The 16,059-nt window shown below is 33.3% G+C and overlaps 1 protein-coding gene across 2 annotated transcripts in view; it reads left to right on the top strand.

Annotated features, from left to right (window-relative positions):
- Positions 1-8,844, top strand: part of MTRR (5-methyltetrahydrofolate-homocysteine methyltransferase reductase) — a 32,462-nt gene extending 23,618 nt beyond the window's left edge. For both annotated transcript variants that reach the window (XM_074279136.1, XM_074279135.1), the window contains exons 11-15: positions 782-968; positions 2,970-3,088; positions 5,672-5,764; positions 5,872-6,054; positions 7,445-8,844. In XM_074279136.1, the coding sequence (XP_074135237.1) occupies positions 782-968; positions 2,970-3,088; positions 5,672-5,764; positions 5,872-6,054; positions 7,445-7,589 (727 nt within the window). In that variant the 3' untranslated portion in view covers positions 7,590-8,844. The remainder of the gene's footprint in view (positions 1-781; positions 969-2,969; positions 3,089-5,671; positions 5,765-5,871; positions 6,055-7,444) is intronic.
- The last annotated feature ends 7,215 nt before the right edge of the window (positions 8,845-16,059 follow it).

Below are 16,059 nucleotides of genomic sequence, written 5' to 3'. Positions count from 1 at the left end.
TTCAGCTTATTTTGACCTATAAAAATAATGGTCTTTACATTTTGAAGATGTTGACTTTGTTTTATTTTTTAAAGTTTTATTTGTTCCTATGTTTGTTTCCAAATATAGTCTCAGTAAATGGGAAAAATTCAGTCTTATGAAGACCCATAAAGTTCATATAAAAACAGTGCTAATAAATTCTTAATCATCTTTAATGTAACTTAAGAAATAAAACAAGCCATTTCCATAACATCATAGAGTAGAAAAACAAAATTGCATATGAAACTGCAAATCTATTGTGTACAACTTGCTATTTTTAAATGTATGATAATTATGTAACTTATTTTTTTTTCTTACCTTTCATTCATCACCACCTCAGAGGCTACTAGTAGACACGAATCTGTGTATATATAAAACCACTTTGAGAGTGTTTGTTGTGTGTGTTTGTGTGTGTGTGCATGTGTGTACATATATACATATATGTCTGCAGTTATTTATCAGTTCTTTCTCTGGATGTAGATAGTATCTTCCTTCATAGGTCCTTTGTAGTTAATTTGAAAATTTATAATAGTTAAAATAACTGTGCAAGTTAGTTTTCATAAATATCCTCAAATTGAGTCAAAAGACCAGACAATTGGAAATCTTTCTGAATGTTATCAGTAGGGATGAAAAGTTGTATAAGTAAGCTGTATTTATTTTCATTCACAGAGTATAGATAAGAACCCATAAAAGATAATACTTATTGGTTACCTTGTTTTCCACATAGTAGTCTAATCTAAAATTGATGAATTTGCCCTTGCAGCTCCTGTTTATTTCATCCAGGGAAACTTCATTTTGCATTTAATATTGTAGAGTTTCTGTCCAGTGTAGAACCTGTGACTTTGAGAAAAGGAATATGTACAGGCTGGCTGGCCATACTGGTTGACAAAGTATTTCAAGAAAATGGGAATATCTTACAAGGAAATGATATTGAAGCTGGCTTTCCAAAGGTATTTAAAATACTCTAAGGTTTTGTCATCCTAAAAAGAATATTCCTAGCCTTGAGAAAATTTTCCTGTTTTTATTTTATATGCTTGTCTTCAAATTCTGAAGAGGAAAATGTATTCTTTTAACTTAATATTATAATAATGAAAATATATGTATATATACACATATATTTGAAACATATATTCTTTATTTTTATTATCGTCAGATTGTGAAGTGAAAAATGTGTTTATTTGAATGCCAGTAATTCTAAGTGCAAGAGAACATTGTTGTTATAGTTAATGCATATTCTCCAAGCCTTTCACCCTGGAAAAAAAATCTCACATAGTATGATGTCTTTTTCTATTTTCTTCTGTTCTTTATAGTCTTAAAGGAGTTAGAATTTTTTTTTCCTTTCAGAAGTAATTTCAGAAATAGCAGAATTCTTACTACAATACTAGAGATTACTAGTAACATAACAAGAATGTTAGACTGTGATCTTTTTACTACTTTTTTCCCGTCCTTTTCCTGTTATACTTTTGATGTAAAGAACCAAATATACCAAAGAAGATAGCCTATTTCATTAATCACAAATTGCCTTTACATATACTCCTGCCTTTGTGACTTTTATATATAGTGGTATGATCCTTGGAGAAAAGATCTTCTTGGTCATTGATATAAGGGAGTTATCTGAGGCTTATCATAAAGCCCTCTGTGTATTTCTTGTCCTTATGAGATGTGATTTTTATTTTTATCTCATGCCTATTTTAGTTTCTATAAGGTTCTTCATTTGAAAAGTGCTTAGCCTCTAGGGAGAATTAAAAGACCTCTTGTGTACATGTGAAAACCCTTGAGGTTGACAGCTACTGGGTAATTAATGCTTTTCCCCATCTTTCTGTTTTCTGGACATGCCTTTATTAGGAATTTAACAGTATATTTTTCCCCAAAGAAATTGTTCCTTCATGTGCACTTATTAGGCTTCTAAGCCTACTAAGTTGATGTGAAATTATAGGACTCTTGAGAATTTGTGCTTCTTGTAAAGAAATTACTGTAGAACTGACCCTGAAAGTTTTGTTGATTCTCAATACATGTCTTTACTAATATAAAAAGTAAGGAGAAATTGCAAAGGCAGTCATGGTGTACTAACAAACATAATAGGGGAAAGAAAACACACCCAAAAGTGTGCTATTTTATTGGGCTGCCCCTACAATACAGAGAATAAATTAGTGTAGACATTTTTCAAAATAAGAATTTTACTGGGATTACCAAAATTTCCAATTTCGTTTCGTCAGTATAAATGAAGTATGAGTTTAGTTAGTGTTTAGAAATGTTTCCTATAATAATGGTCAAGATAATTTTTCACATAAAGTTGTCTTTTATTACTTGCAATGTTTTTATTAGGAAATCAGTGCTTGGATTTTACAATGTCAGTTTTGCATTGCTAAAGCAATGTACTCTGACTGCTAATAAATTTAATAAGTTCTTTTGCCTAGAATAAAGGACAAAAGGTAAAGATAGCTTTACATAGCTTTAGACAGAAGTTTCTAATGATCTTAATACCAATGAAAAAGATAATCATTCAGTCTACAATATAGCAGACACAGGTATGCACACATATACTCGTTTGTTGTTGTTGTTTTTTTTTTTTTTAATTTCTCCTGAAACCTTGGATTTCCTACTCAAATATAGTTTTATACTCTAGCTTGTAAAAAGAAAAGCTTGATAAATTTTTTATACTTAGTACCCTTTACTTAAAAATGTAGCTTCTTCTCATTTTAAAAACACAGTTGGGATTTAGGAAGAAAAATAGAAAAGCTTTCCAGCTTTATTTTTATATGTCTGTTCCTCTTTCATTGTGATGAATTTGTTCATATTTTCACTAAGGTTGATGTTATTGTTTTATTCAAAGGTGATTTTTGAAGAGAGAAGTATTCTGTTCAGATTTCGTTGGGTAGGGTAGCTTTGGACTTCCTCCTTCTACAGGGTATTCTTTTAATCTTGTAATTGATTTTTTTTTTTTTTTTTAGATCTCCATTTTTCCTCATCTCACAAACTCTTTCCGATTACCCAGTGACCCTTCAATACCCATTATTATGATTGGTCCTGGCACTGGCATTGCACCCTTTATTGGTTTTCTACAACATAGGTATTTATGTTCCATCTTATTTGATAATTCAAAGAGCAAACCTGTTTGTTTAATGAGAAAAACTAATGTCTTCTAGTGCATTATGGAAATTTAATGGGAACCTTCAGTTTTATTTCCCTGATAACTTTCTTAGCAGTTTTTAAGTACATTGTATTTTCTTCAGAATTCTTAAAAAAAAAAAAAAATTTAGATAGTCAAATGTAAAGTATTGGGGTATAAAGTAAAAGGATAGTAGCCATTCAGATTACATTACAGAATTTCGAGTTATGAATGTGTATTATAGAATTTTGTTCTTTGAATAAACATTGTTACTTTCCTTTTCCAATATGTTACTTTTATCTGTGAATTAATTTTTTTTTTTTTGGTGAGAGTGATGGTTAATGCCCCCTTTCAGATACTCTTATGATATAGAATTCAAGAAGTTATTTTTAAGATGCTTGTTACCTGAATAAGATTTCATGAAAAATTATTACCATCAGTCATTTTAAAGTTTGATTAACTATATCTAAACAAAACTAAATAATGTTGAGAGCTATTATTAATACTTCTGTATCTGAAATAACTCCCATGCATTACATATAGCTCACATATAAATGGAGTAGTTTTCTTTAAAACACATAATAAGATAGAGAGAGCTACCTTGGGAATATAAGAAGTTAAATTCCTGCCTCTAACACATACTGTCTCTGTGAAGATCAGAAAATATCCCTATAGTCCAGATCAACCTAAAAAGCCACAAACTGTCATTATCTGTGTTGAATTTTTATTTGATTTTTTTGAACATTTTCCAATTAAAATTTTATCTGATTCAGGCTATACTCAGGAGGCCCTTGAGGTTGACACCTGTTCTAGGCAACCAGGTTTCAGAGAATGTACTAACTTGCATTGATAGAAGAACTTTCTATTATTACCATTGAAATCACATGTTCTGCACCAAGCTGGCTTTGTAAACATTCATGCTCTCCTTTTTTTATTTAGAAATATTATACGAGTAAAAATGGTCTTAATTGCATTTACCTGAGTTTTGTTATACTGAATTCTTGGTTTTTCTACATTTAGACTGTTTCCAATAAATGTTTAATCCCCAACATAAGCCTGCCACCCAACTTAACTGTTTTATTCCACTATTATTAGGAATATAAGGACAGAAAGAAACAATTGTTATATTTACCTAAGTAATTCTTAGTTAAGAAGGGCAGGGTAACAAAGAATAAATTTTACCTTTCCCTCCTTCACTTCCCCTCACCTACATAACAACTACAACATTAACTTCAAAACCAATATATTTTTTGGATTATCTAATTTTAATGTCGTTCACACAATAACTTTAATTTTGTGTCACCTCTTAAATTTCTCCATGCAAAAAGTCTTAAAAAAAATAAAATAAATAAAATAAACTTTGAAGTTAGAAGGGAAAGTAATTATATGACAGTATTAGCGAGTTTAATTGAAAGACAAACATCTTTTTTTCTTTCTGCTTTGTTTTGAGAAGGAAAGTGAAATAAGATTTTCTTTGCATGATTCTTATGGATATCAGATTTTTCATTTCTTTGAATGGGATTCATTATGTTAAAACTTATTCCAACTTATTACTACAAACTAGTAACTTAGGTCATACATCAGATTGAAAGGACTCAGATAACCTTGTGTATAGAACTTTTTATGCCCTTAGGTGACTAGAAGCCATAATAAAGAGGCTGTGGTCAGCTAACTTGGTAAAATCTCATCTAGGCTTAGGAACAGCTTCCTTGCATTTTAGGGAAAGAACTGACTAAATTAGAAGAAGGAAGAAGAGATATTGATAGTGAATGTATCACATTCCATGCCCTGGTGCCAATATTGATACTAATTTTGGGTAAATTTAGATAGTTTATTTTCTGGTTATTATTTCCAATTAAATGTTTTTAGACTAGTGAAGAGTTTTTGTTGCATATCATAGATTGAATATCATAATTTTTAGTATATTAAATGATGTATTATGTTTCCATTTATAGAGTAAGCACATAATCCAAGTTGACTTTTATAGAATTAGATATTAAAAGAGTAAATTTTGACATTTTACATTAAGATATTTTTTTTTCTCTGTTGGGGTTAAATGACTTGCCCAGGGTCATACAGCTAGGAAGTGTTAAGTGTCTGAGACCAGATTTGAACTCCTGAATGTCCTCCTGAATTCAAGGCTGGTGCTCTATCCACTGCGCCACCTAGCTGCCCCTAAGATATTTTCTAAATTATTATGAGTAGAAACTTTGTAAGTATTAAGGAGATGGGAATATGAATATAGTTTTCATATACTTTAGTAACTTTTCCAGTAAACCTTTTAGTAACATATATTTACACATTTTTTTCAAATTAGACTTAATACTTTTTATTGGAAAAAGAATTCTCTTTATGCTTTATGATACATGCTCACTTGATCAGGCATAGGTAAGTGAACATTCAAAAGGTAGTTAAATAAATGATTGAACTTCATGGTAGAATATTCACCGTGAAATAGAAAAGAAGTAATTTAATGACTAAACAGCATTGTTTGGCTTTTATTTTATTTTAACATCAAGTACATTATTTTCTTTTTTCATTTAGAGAAAAGATCCAAGAACAGTATCCAGATAGAAACTTTGGAGCTATGTGGCTATTTTTTGGCTGCAGACATAAGGATAGAGACTTTTTATTCAGGTACTTAATCATTTAGTATTCTAGTATTTTACAACTATTGGCTAATATAACACATATTGTTCAGCCTTTTAAAAACTTCCTAACATTATCTGTATATCATATTTCAGAGAAGACCTAAGCCATTTCCTTAAGATTGGAATTTTAACTCAGCTGAAAGTCTCCTTTTCAAGAGATATTCCTGTGGATGGGGAAGATACTCCACCGAAATATGTGCAAGATAATATTCGCCTTTGTGCCCAACAGGTCACAAGAATCCTTCTCCAAGAAAAGGGTTATATCTATGTGTGTGGGTGAGTAAATATAACACTTATACATTAAGTAGGAAAAAGAAATAAAGAATTGTGTAAGCAGATAGTTTTCTGTATTAATTAAATTGACCCTGGAATGAAGAAATACTTTCTTAAGCACAAAAATGGAAGTATTAAAATTACATTTGAATATACTTTTGATAACCTAGAATTAGATGCTTAGTCATTGTGGCATAGTGGAGAAAAAGCTGCCATTAGAGAGCAAATCATTTAAACTCAAAGGGCACCAGGCACTTAGCTAATACTTAACAAGGAGAAGATGGCAGTGTGCATTAGTAAAAATAGTTACTAACAAAGAGTTCCACACATCAATGGAATTATAAAATGTTCTTGACAAGAAGATGGCCATAAAGTTAAAATTTGCTATATATATAAACTATTCCTCCAGCCTAAGGAATATATATGTGATCTTATAATTTACATGAATTATTTGCTAATATCAGAGAAGAAATTATTTTCTTCCCCTCCTTTTTAATGCAGAGTATTTGTAACCAGACTGACAAACCTGGAGTTTATTTTCTTTTTCTATTTAGTTTTAGAGGATGTTAGAGAAGTGAAAAGGACCCACACCAGGGTAGTTAGTGTCAAAAGAGAGAAGGGAGAGTCAAAGAGATATTGTAAAGCTAAAATAAACAAGCTCTGGCAACAGATTAGATATAGAGGATGAGAATGAACTCTGCAATGACTTCTAATAATATATGTACCCTATTTAAAAAGAGTAGTTATGAAAATCAAATTTTATATATATATGTATGAAGAGTTTAACCACCAAATACTATATAAATGTATGATTGTCATTATTAGAGAGCATAATAATTCAGTACAAAAACTGTTATAGCAAAAGCCTTATCTTAACCTCTACCCAGAGTAGGTTAAATGATAGTAGCTCTGGTAATATAATTGGGCCTGAAAGCTATTAATAGGCATTCTGAACATTCTGTAAGTTATAATAGAGCATGTCACAAAATGTCTATATCCATTTTTATCATGATATGATGGTCTGATAGAAATTGAGACAAAAGAATATTTTGAGTATAGTTACTATACAAATTAACCAAAATGAGATGGAGAAATGTGAACCATACCAGTGATATATCAAACTCAATTACGTTTTAATATGGTTTAGGCCACATTTGGGGATTTGTGGGGCACCTCCATGAATTTAACATCTATCAATTATAGAGTAAGTAGATTTATAACTGGTTAAATCACCCTTAAATCAGTTTTAACCAACAAATTCTTTAGTAATATATTCTGTTGAGGTGATTCTGCTGTCCTGAACTATTGATTCTTTTCTCCTTTGATTAATTACTGCTAACTTTGCATAGGTGCTAATAAAGTAGTCCATCATAGTAAAAATATTATTTTTCAGAGATGCAAAAGGAATGGCAAAAGATGTGAATGATGCTCTAGTGGAGATCTTAAGCAAAGAGTCTGGAGTTGAAAAATTGGAAGCAATGAAAATGTTGGCTACATTACGAGAAGAAAAACGATATCTACAAGATGTTTGGTCTTAATTTTTTTTGTTTGTTTGGAATGACACAGATATTTTAAGCTGAAAATACTATGCTTTTCCTCTATTTTCATATTCTCTGCCAATTGTTTTAGTTTTTATATTTTTATGGAGGAACTTTTATATGAAAAACTTACCATTGCAGGAAGCCCATATTTATGATTTTGAATAAATTACTGCCTTTGTTGCCTACTCATTAGTACTTCTAAATTTTGGGGGATATTTTTTGGCAGATATTCAAGTTCAGTGATATCAAATCCAGATAGAAACAGTGGCCACTAATACATACATGAAAATTCCTATGGGCTACATATCGATATAGTTTTTAAAATGAAATAAGTGTGTTTTATTCTATTTTTATTTTAGCATTTCCTAATTATATTTAAATCTGGTTCAGGCTGCACTCTAAAGGGTTATGAGGCATGTATTTGGCACTTCTGCTGTGGTTGATAATACTTATGTTGTTTGCCAATTTTCCTAAATGTAGGGAAATGTAAAATGAACTAGCAAATATGATAAAAGACAAGTAGCATGTGGATGGGACTTTTTCTATGTAGTTAGAACCAAACAAGCATTTTTGCTTTAAAAGGGAATTTTGTAACTGTCCCATACATTTTGTAATTAAATGTTTTGCCTCCAAATATCTAGAAATGTATTAAAATGAGCAGGTTAGACCCTTCAGTGATTTGGGTAGTATTGTTAATTAATCCTTATTTTATTTTTGTCAGTTTTTATTGCCCCAATTCTTTGATAAATTCAGAATTTTTGTATAAGGTAACCTTCATAATATATATTTCTAGAAAAGTATTCTAATCAATATCATTTAATTGCAAAAATTCATTTTCCTATTACCAGCTGTCTGACAATACAAAAATTTATAGGAAAAAGTATTTTTAGCATCTATGTTTCCATTTATGTCTTGTGTGTGTAAAAATGAATATATAATATATGTATGTCTATATTATAAATAATGTTATATACTAACATATATATAGTGCATATTATGCTATATAAACATATATGTATGTGTTTGAAATACTTCTAAAAGATCCCATGCAGCAACTTATCACAGTAATAAGTTCATATCCATGTTATATATCAATCATTTTAACTAAACTTTTAAGCAATTAAAACTAAATGACTTAAAAATTTTAATGACTAAGCTTGATTCCCCCCAAAGAAATGAATAGATACCTTCCTGCTCCATTGTAGAGATTAAGAACTGATTTGGGAATGCTGAATAAAATTTTTTCCCCCTATATCATGTTAGTTGTTAAATTTTTCTCTCACTTTTTACTTTGGATGTAGGCTCTATGGAAGAAGGAGGGGAAAAGTTTGTATATTTTATTTATGCATCTGAGAACATTCTAAAACTGAGTTCTTGCATTTCACCTGACTGCCAGAAGGATGAATGATACAATAAAGATTTTGAATCTGTTGAATGGCAAAGGGGAGTTGATGGGTGTAAAGGCACGTTTATAACAGAAAAATTTTGCTTTCTTAAGTGAAAGGTCTTATTTTGCAGTTATTGTGAGGGTATGAGATGGTATTTATAAAAGTTCTTTGCAGAATGTGTTCCTGACATAGTTGGTGTTGTATAGAATAATAAATTATCATTATATATGTTAGTTTTGAATAACATGTTTATTTTTAACATTCCTTTTTTTAAAAACATGAGATCCTAATTCTCTTCCTCACTCCAGCTCTTCCCCTTCCACTGAAAGCAAGCAATATCAGTTAGAAATATGAAGTCATGCAAAGCATTTTCACATTAGTCTTGTGGCAAAGCACAAAAATATGGTTCAATTTGTTCTGAGTTTATCAGTTATTCTGGAAGTGGATAGTATTTTTTATGATAGATCTTTTGGAATTGTCTTGATCAGAGTAGCTAAGTCTTTGACCTTGAAGAAAAGGAGGGTGATAAGACTAGGGAGGAGAAAGCGAACAGAGGGAAGGTTGCCTCTGTCTTTCAGGCATGGCCTTCCCCCTCATCCCCCGCCCTCCCTGAAGAGATATGTCTCCTATCCGCTCCCTCTGCGCCAGCTTGTGAAGGCTTTGCAGATTCCCAGACAAGTTCAGGACAAATAATACAGAAAGCTGGAAAATGTAAAAGAAATGAGGATCAAATGCAATATGATGCAGCAGTATATGCAGCTGTGTCTCAATGTGCCCAAAGAGCATTTTGCAAAATTCAAGCTTCTGGAAAGCAGAAGCCCTCAATGACTAGGATTGAACAGGGCCCAGATGAAACTTTTCATGATTTTGTGGCACACCTACAGGTGGCTCTTGAGAGGTCTGTGGGTAGAGGAGAAGCCTCCAGCTTCTTTATACAGAAACTGGCAATGAAGAATGCTAATACTAACTGCCAGAGGGCCATGCCTACTATAGATGGAGAGGCTGGCCTGGAAGACATGATAAAGAGATATGAGAATATGATCTCCAGTGCCTTTCAAATGGATGCCCTGGCAGCTGCTATGTCTAAAGAGATCGCAGCAGAAGATCTGCCCTGACAGTTTGCAGGCAAACAGGGGATATCCCAACCCCTGGTAGTTGCAAGTTTCAGATATAATCTATGGAACAGGGACATATTGAAGGCTTTTGGAGCCTCAATCTATATAAAACCTCCACAGGATTTTTAATTGGGGTCATTGAGTGTTTGGTGTTGTTTCATATCACGCCCACACCATTAACATGGAAATCTAGCACCCTGGTTTGGGTATCTCAATGGCCTTTCTCAGCTTATAAAACCCGAACCTTATGTGAATTTATAAAACAACGGTTGGAAGCTGGACATATAGGATCAATGTCCAGCGCATGGAATAGTATTGTATTTATTAAAAAGAGAAAATGTGGAAAATTCATAATGCTAGTGGACCTTAGGGCCATTAATGCTACTATTGAACCTAAGGGAGCCCTACAGACTGGCATGCCATCTCCTAATCTAGTACTCACTGACTGGCTAGTTACAGTAATAGACATACAAGATAGTTTCTTCTCCATCCCTCTGGACTCAGAGGATAAGAAAAGATTTGCTTTTACCATTGTCTCTATAAACAGTGTAGGACCTGATTTGCACTACCAAAGGAAAGTTCTCCCCCAAGGGATTTGTTGTAGCTCCACTTTATGACAGGTGTATGTAGTGCGTGTGCTAGAGCCAATTTGGAAGGCGTGGCTTCATGCCATGATATTGCATTATATGAATGATATACTGTTATCAATGAGCAGTGAGAAAGATCTGTCTGCTCTGTTTAAAGAGACCATGAGCATTCTTGCTCCACACGGACTGGTGGTAGCCCCAGGAAAGCTCCCAAATAAGTATCCCATCATTTACCTGGGACTCTGCATGGGGATTTCTGCAATTACTAATCAGATACCTAACTTACAATTAGACAAGGTGAATACTCTGAACCTATTTCAGAAACTAGTTGGACAAATTCAATGGTTAAAGGCTTATGTCCTTATTCCTATTTCTTTGATGCAGACTTTATATGACATCTTAAAAGGGTGTAAAAGATACTCAGAGCCCCTTAATATATTAAATAGCTTAAATGCTGTCCAAGTGCTCAGAGGCATTGAAGATACAGTCCTACAATCTCAGAATCCTTCAGTTGCTGACCTTGATGAATTGCAGCTGATTTTACAGACTAGGAAACATCCTAGTTATAGGATTTATATCCTGCATGTATATTCTCACCAATGCTGTGCAGGAGACATATTTGTTGGCAATGAGGTGGTGGACCGTGCTTTACAATGTTCCCTTCTCATGGTCACCACACCTCCTGAATGTACCCATGATTTTCTCCACTTACCCGCTAATTCTCTACAAAGCCTTTATGGCCTCAGATGGGGAAGCAGTGTGTTCAGTTTCTCCCTCCTCCACCTAGTAAAGGAGTTAATCCCAGGAGTTTATTCCCCAATGATTTGTGGCAAATGGATATGACTCATGTGGATTGTGTGGCCATCCACTTCTGTATTGACACTTATTATAAATTCCTTTGGGCCACAGTGGCCTCCTGTGAGAACACTCCTTCAGTCATTAAACATTTGTATAGTTGTTTCTCCTCTCACAGAGTTCCTAATACCATAAAGACCAACAATGGGCCAGCTTATACCTCTAAGCAGATGGCCACCTTTCTCACCACATTCACCATTAAGCATGTCACAGGGATTTCCTATAATCCACAGGGTCAGGCCCTGGTGGAACAGGCCCATCATATTCTGAAGGCCACCCTTGTTAAACAGAAAGGGGGAGTAAGTAGACAGAATCCATGATGGCCCACACAGGTGGACATGGATAAGACTTTATATAATTACAATTTTTTGTGCCTGGATAGGGATATCAGCCTCTCTCCAGGAATGATAAATTTGGCACAATCTTATAGACAGGACAGAAAACTAAGCTCCATGAAAACTGCACTTCAAGTGTTAGAGAACATTCAAAATATCTTCTGGAAAGATGAGGAAGGACGTTGGCAAGGTCCATCCTTATTACTTTGGAGAGGGCCGGGATATTTATGTCTTGCAGATTCTGATGGGGAAGGCCGCTGGATTCCAGAAAGAAGGACAAGGAGAGTTGTCCCTATTAAAACAGGGGCTGAAGAAGAAGAAAAGGAGATAACCCAGGAGACGCCCAAAATAGCGCCATAGCAGAAAGATGACTATCTTTGCTGGATCAATTTAGTGATTGGATCCAACATACTTCCCTTCCCAACCCCTTCTATTGTATCCCATGGGCTCTATGGAGCCATTTTTGTATTGTCGCTTCTTTTGTTTTTGCCTACTTTGCTAGGATGCTTTGTATGTATTCTTTTAAAAAAAAAAAGGGGAGTTGTAAGGGTTAAAAAGCCTCTGGAAGCAAGGAAGGCAGTTCAAGGCATGTGGGAGGACCTGAGGAATGAGAGGTTCTGAGGCACAGGCCAGTCCTATGTGGAGGTGGGGCATAGCCCCTTGAGGTGGTGTCTGACTCCAGGTACCACGCCTCCCTCCTTAGTGCTCTCAAAGCCTAGCATGCCTCCCTCCTTCTTCTTGGGCCAATCCCATTATGCCAGATTCCTAGAGGACTTTCCCCTTTCCCCATATCATCAGTGGGGTATAAATATGTGCTATCTCAGAATAAAGTTCTCTTTTGCTTCACCCCTACCTAATGGTGGTCTGTCTCTATGGGATCTGGATTTGTGCCCGAAGACGGGTAAGTGTGGCCTAGCAGTGCCTTCGACAGACGGGCATTAAGAGTAGCTCTAAGGGGAGCTACCAGGTTAGAGTAGTCCATAGGGGTGTAACACTGATCTTATTGGAAAGATTTACATCCCCATTATATATGTAATGCTTGCTCTTTATTTTAAATAGATATTATTTATTTTAAGAAAAGTTCTTTTATTCCTATGTTTTTAGTGGATTCAAAATTAGTTTGTTTATCTTTAGGAGTGATAACAATATTTGGTCAAATACTTTAATTCTATGATTTTTGTTTTTGTTATTCATATGGTCAATTATGTTTATAGCTTCTATTATGCTAATATTGAAGCAGCCTTATATTACTGGTTACTTTATCACAGTGTTGATGTTTTGTAGCATATGACTGTAATCTCCTTGGTAGTAATTCAGAATCCTTGCATCAGTAGTTATGAAGGAAATTGATTTTTTATTCTGTGTTTTATTCTCCCTGGTTCAAATATATTAAAAAATATATATCTGTCATAAAAGGAGAACTCCTTTACTTATTCTTTCAAATAGTTTTTATCATGTTAGGATTGTTATGTGTTAGGTAGAATTTATGAATAAATCCTTCTGGTTTGGGGAGTTTTTTTCTTGGGAGCTCATTTATGTCTTGTTCAACTTTATTTTCTAAGATAGCAAGTATATTTGGTGAGATGCATTCACCCGCTTCATATTTGATCCTGGAAAATTTAATTGTTGAGTTTTTTAATCAGATTAACCAATAGTGTACTTTATTAGGTGTTTTTCCCTCATAAAAAATAGCTCTTGTTTTTATTTAAATGTTCAATGTTTGTTTTTTTGTTTTTACTTTCAGTTTTATTTCTTTGCTTTTCAAGATTTCTATTTTGATGTTTGAGTATTTTTAATTAGTTCTTTTTATAATAGTTTAGTTGCACATTTAATTCATTGTTCTTTCTCTTTTTTATTAATGTATGTGTTAAGAGTTAGAAACTTTTTCCTGAGAACTGCTTTGGCTATATACAACAAACTTTGGCATGCTGTCTTGTCATTCTCTTTAATGATACTGATTGTTTCTGTGATTTGTTCTTTGCCTCACTTGTTCTTTTGGATTAGATTATTCCATTCCATTTAACTTTTTAATCTTCTGTTTCCACAGCCCTTTTATTGAATATAATTTTTATTGCTTTATGGTCTGAAACGGTATTTCTGGTATGGTGTGAAAAAAGTAGTTTTACTTTTTCTATATGTATTTGTGAGGTTTTTTATGCTCTAGTATTTGGTCAATTTTTGTGAAGGTGCCATATATATCTGAAGAAAAGGTATTTCACTTTTTATTCTCATTCTTTTTTTTTTCCTCAGAGGTCTGTCATATCTAAAATTCTATTCATCTCATTAACTTTTTTTTTTCTTTATGATTAGATTTCTTTACCTTTTTCACCCTGGAACTCATTTAACATTTACTTTTTAAGAATCTGCAGCTTCTGAAATGAGCAGAACCAGGAGATCATTATACACTTCAACAACAATACTGTATGAGAATGTATTCTGATGGAAGTGGAAATCTTCAACATAAAGAAGATCCAACTCACTTCCAGTTGATCAATGATGGACAGAAATAACTATACCCAGAGAAGGAACACTGGGAAGCGAATGTAAATTGTTAGCACTACTGTCTATCTACCCAGGTTACTTATACCTTCGGAAGCTAATAATTAATGTACAACAAGAAAATTGTATTTACACACATATATTGTATCTAGGTTATATTGTAACACATGTAAAATGTATGGGATTACCTGCCATCGGGGGGAGGGAGTGGAGGGAGGGAGGGGATAATTTGGAAAAATGAATAAAAAAAAAAAAAAAAAAGAATCTGCAGCTTCTGAAATGAGCAGAACCAGGAGATCATTATACACTTCAACAACAATACTGTATGAGGATGTATTCTGATGGAAGTGGATATCTTCGACAAAGAAGATCCAGTTCAGTTCCAATTGATCAATGATGGACAGAATCAGCTACACCCAGAGAAGGAACACTGGGAAATGAATGTAAACTGTTTGCATTTTTTGTTTTTTTTTCTCCTAGGTTATTTTTACCTTCTGAATCCAATTTTTCTTGTGCAACACGAGAACCTTACGGATCTGCACACATATATTGTATCAAAAATATACTTTTAACATGTTTGACATGTATGAGACTACCTGCCATCTAAGGAAGGGAAAAGTTGGAACAGAAGTGAATGCAAGAAACAATGTTGTAAAAATTACCCATACATGTGATCTGTCAATTTAAAAAAAAATTTAAAATTAAAAAAATAAAAACTAACTTCTGTCGCTTAGTTTATGTTTATTAGTGATATCATTTCATTGTCTATTGCACTTTTTAGCAAGATATACTTTGTCTGCTTAACTCTTAATTAGATCTGGTTTTTCTTTTTATTCTTTTTTTTTTTTTTTTTTTTTTGACAGATAATAATTGCTACCCCTTGCATCAATTCAGCTGAAGTATAATAGATTCAGTTCCAGCCCTTTATTTTGACCCTGTTTCTCTCTAAGTCAAGTGTGTGTTTGGTAAACATCATATTGTTGAATTATGGTTTCTCATTCATTCTGTTCTATTTCCATTTTATGAATGAGTTCTGAGTTCATCCCATTCATATTCAGTTATGATTACTAACTCCACATATCCCTTCATTCTATTTTCTTCTGCTTTTCATTCTCTCTGTCTGTCTCTGTCTCTGACTCTCTCTCTTTCTCCTCCCCCCTCAAAATTCTGTTTTGCTTCTGACCTTGTCTCCGTTAATTGACCTTCATTTTTATAATCCCCCTTCCCTTCTCTCTCTTTTCTCTTATACCTCATCCCTACTACTTCCTTTTTGGGCAAAATAGATTTCTATTCTTAACTGAGTATATATGCATATTTTTGTCTTCATAAGTTAATTCAGATGAAAGTGATGTTTGAGGTTTCCTATTCCATCCCCATTTTCCCTGCCACTGTCAACATTCTTCCTTGCATGCTTCTTTTATGTGAGACAATTTTCACTATTCTTTTCTTTGCCTTTTCTCTCAGTGTAATCATCTTAAGTTCTGTTTTTCTTGAGGTACTGAGAACTTCTTGATGACTATATTCTAAGTACCCCATAAATCTGATATTTTTGGAATGCATTACATTATTTCAAGAGTATATTACACATGTACAGTTTGGAATATAATAGGATTTTGTTTGTATGTTTTTCTCTATTGAAGGCCTAAAAATGACTTAGCTTCTAAACGAATTTTATCACTAATTTTGAT

Source organism: Sminthopsis crassicaudata, chromosome 1, assembly GCF_048593235.1.
Source record: "Sminthopsis crassicaudata isolate SCR6 chromosome 1, ASM4859323v1, whole genome shotgun sequence".
NCBI classification, from domain to species: domain Eukaryota; kingdom Metazoa; phylum Chordata; class Mammalia; order Dasyuromorphia; family Dasyuridae; genus Sminthopsis; species Sminthopsis crassicaudata.
The sequence above is the reverse complement of the archived record's forward strand: the minus strand, read 5'-3'. Positions and strand labels throughout refer to the sequence as shown.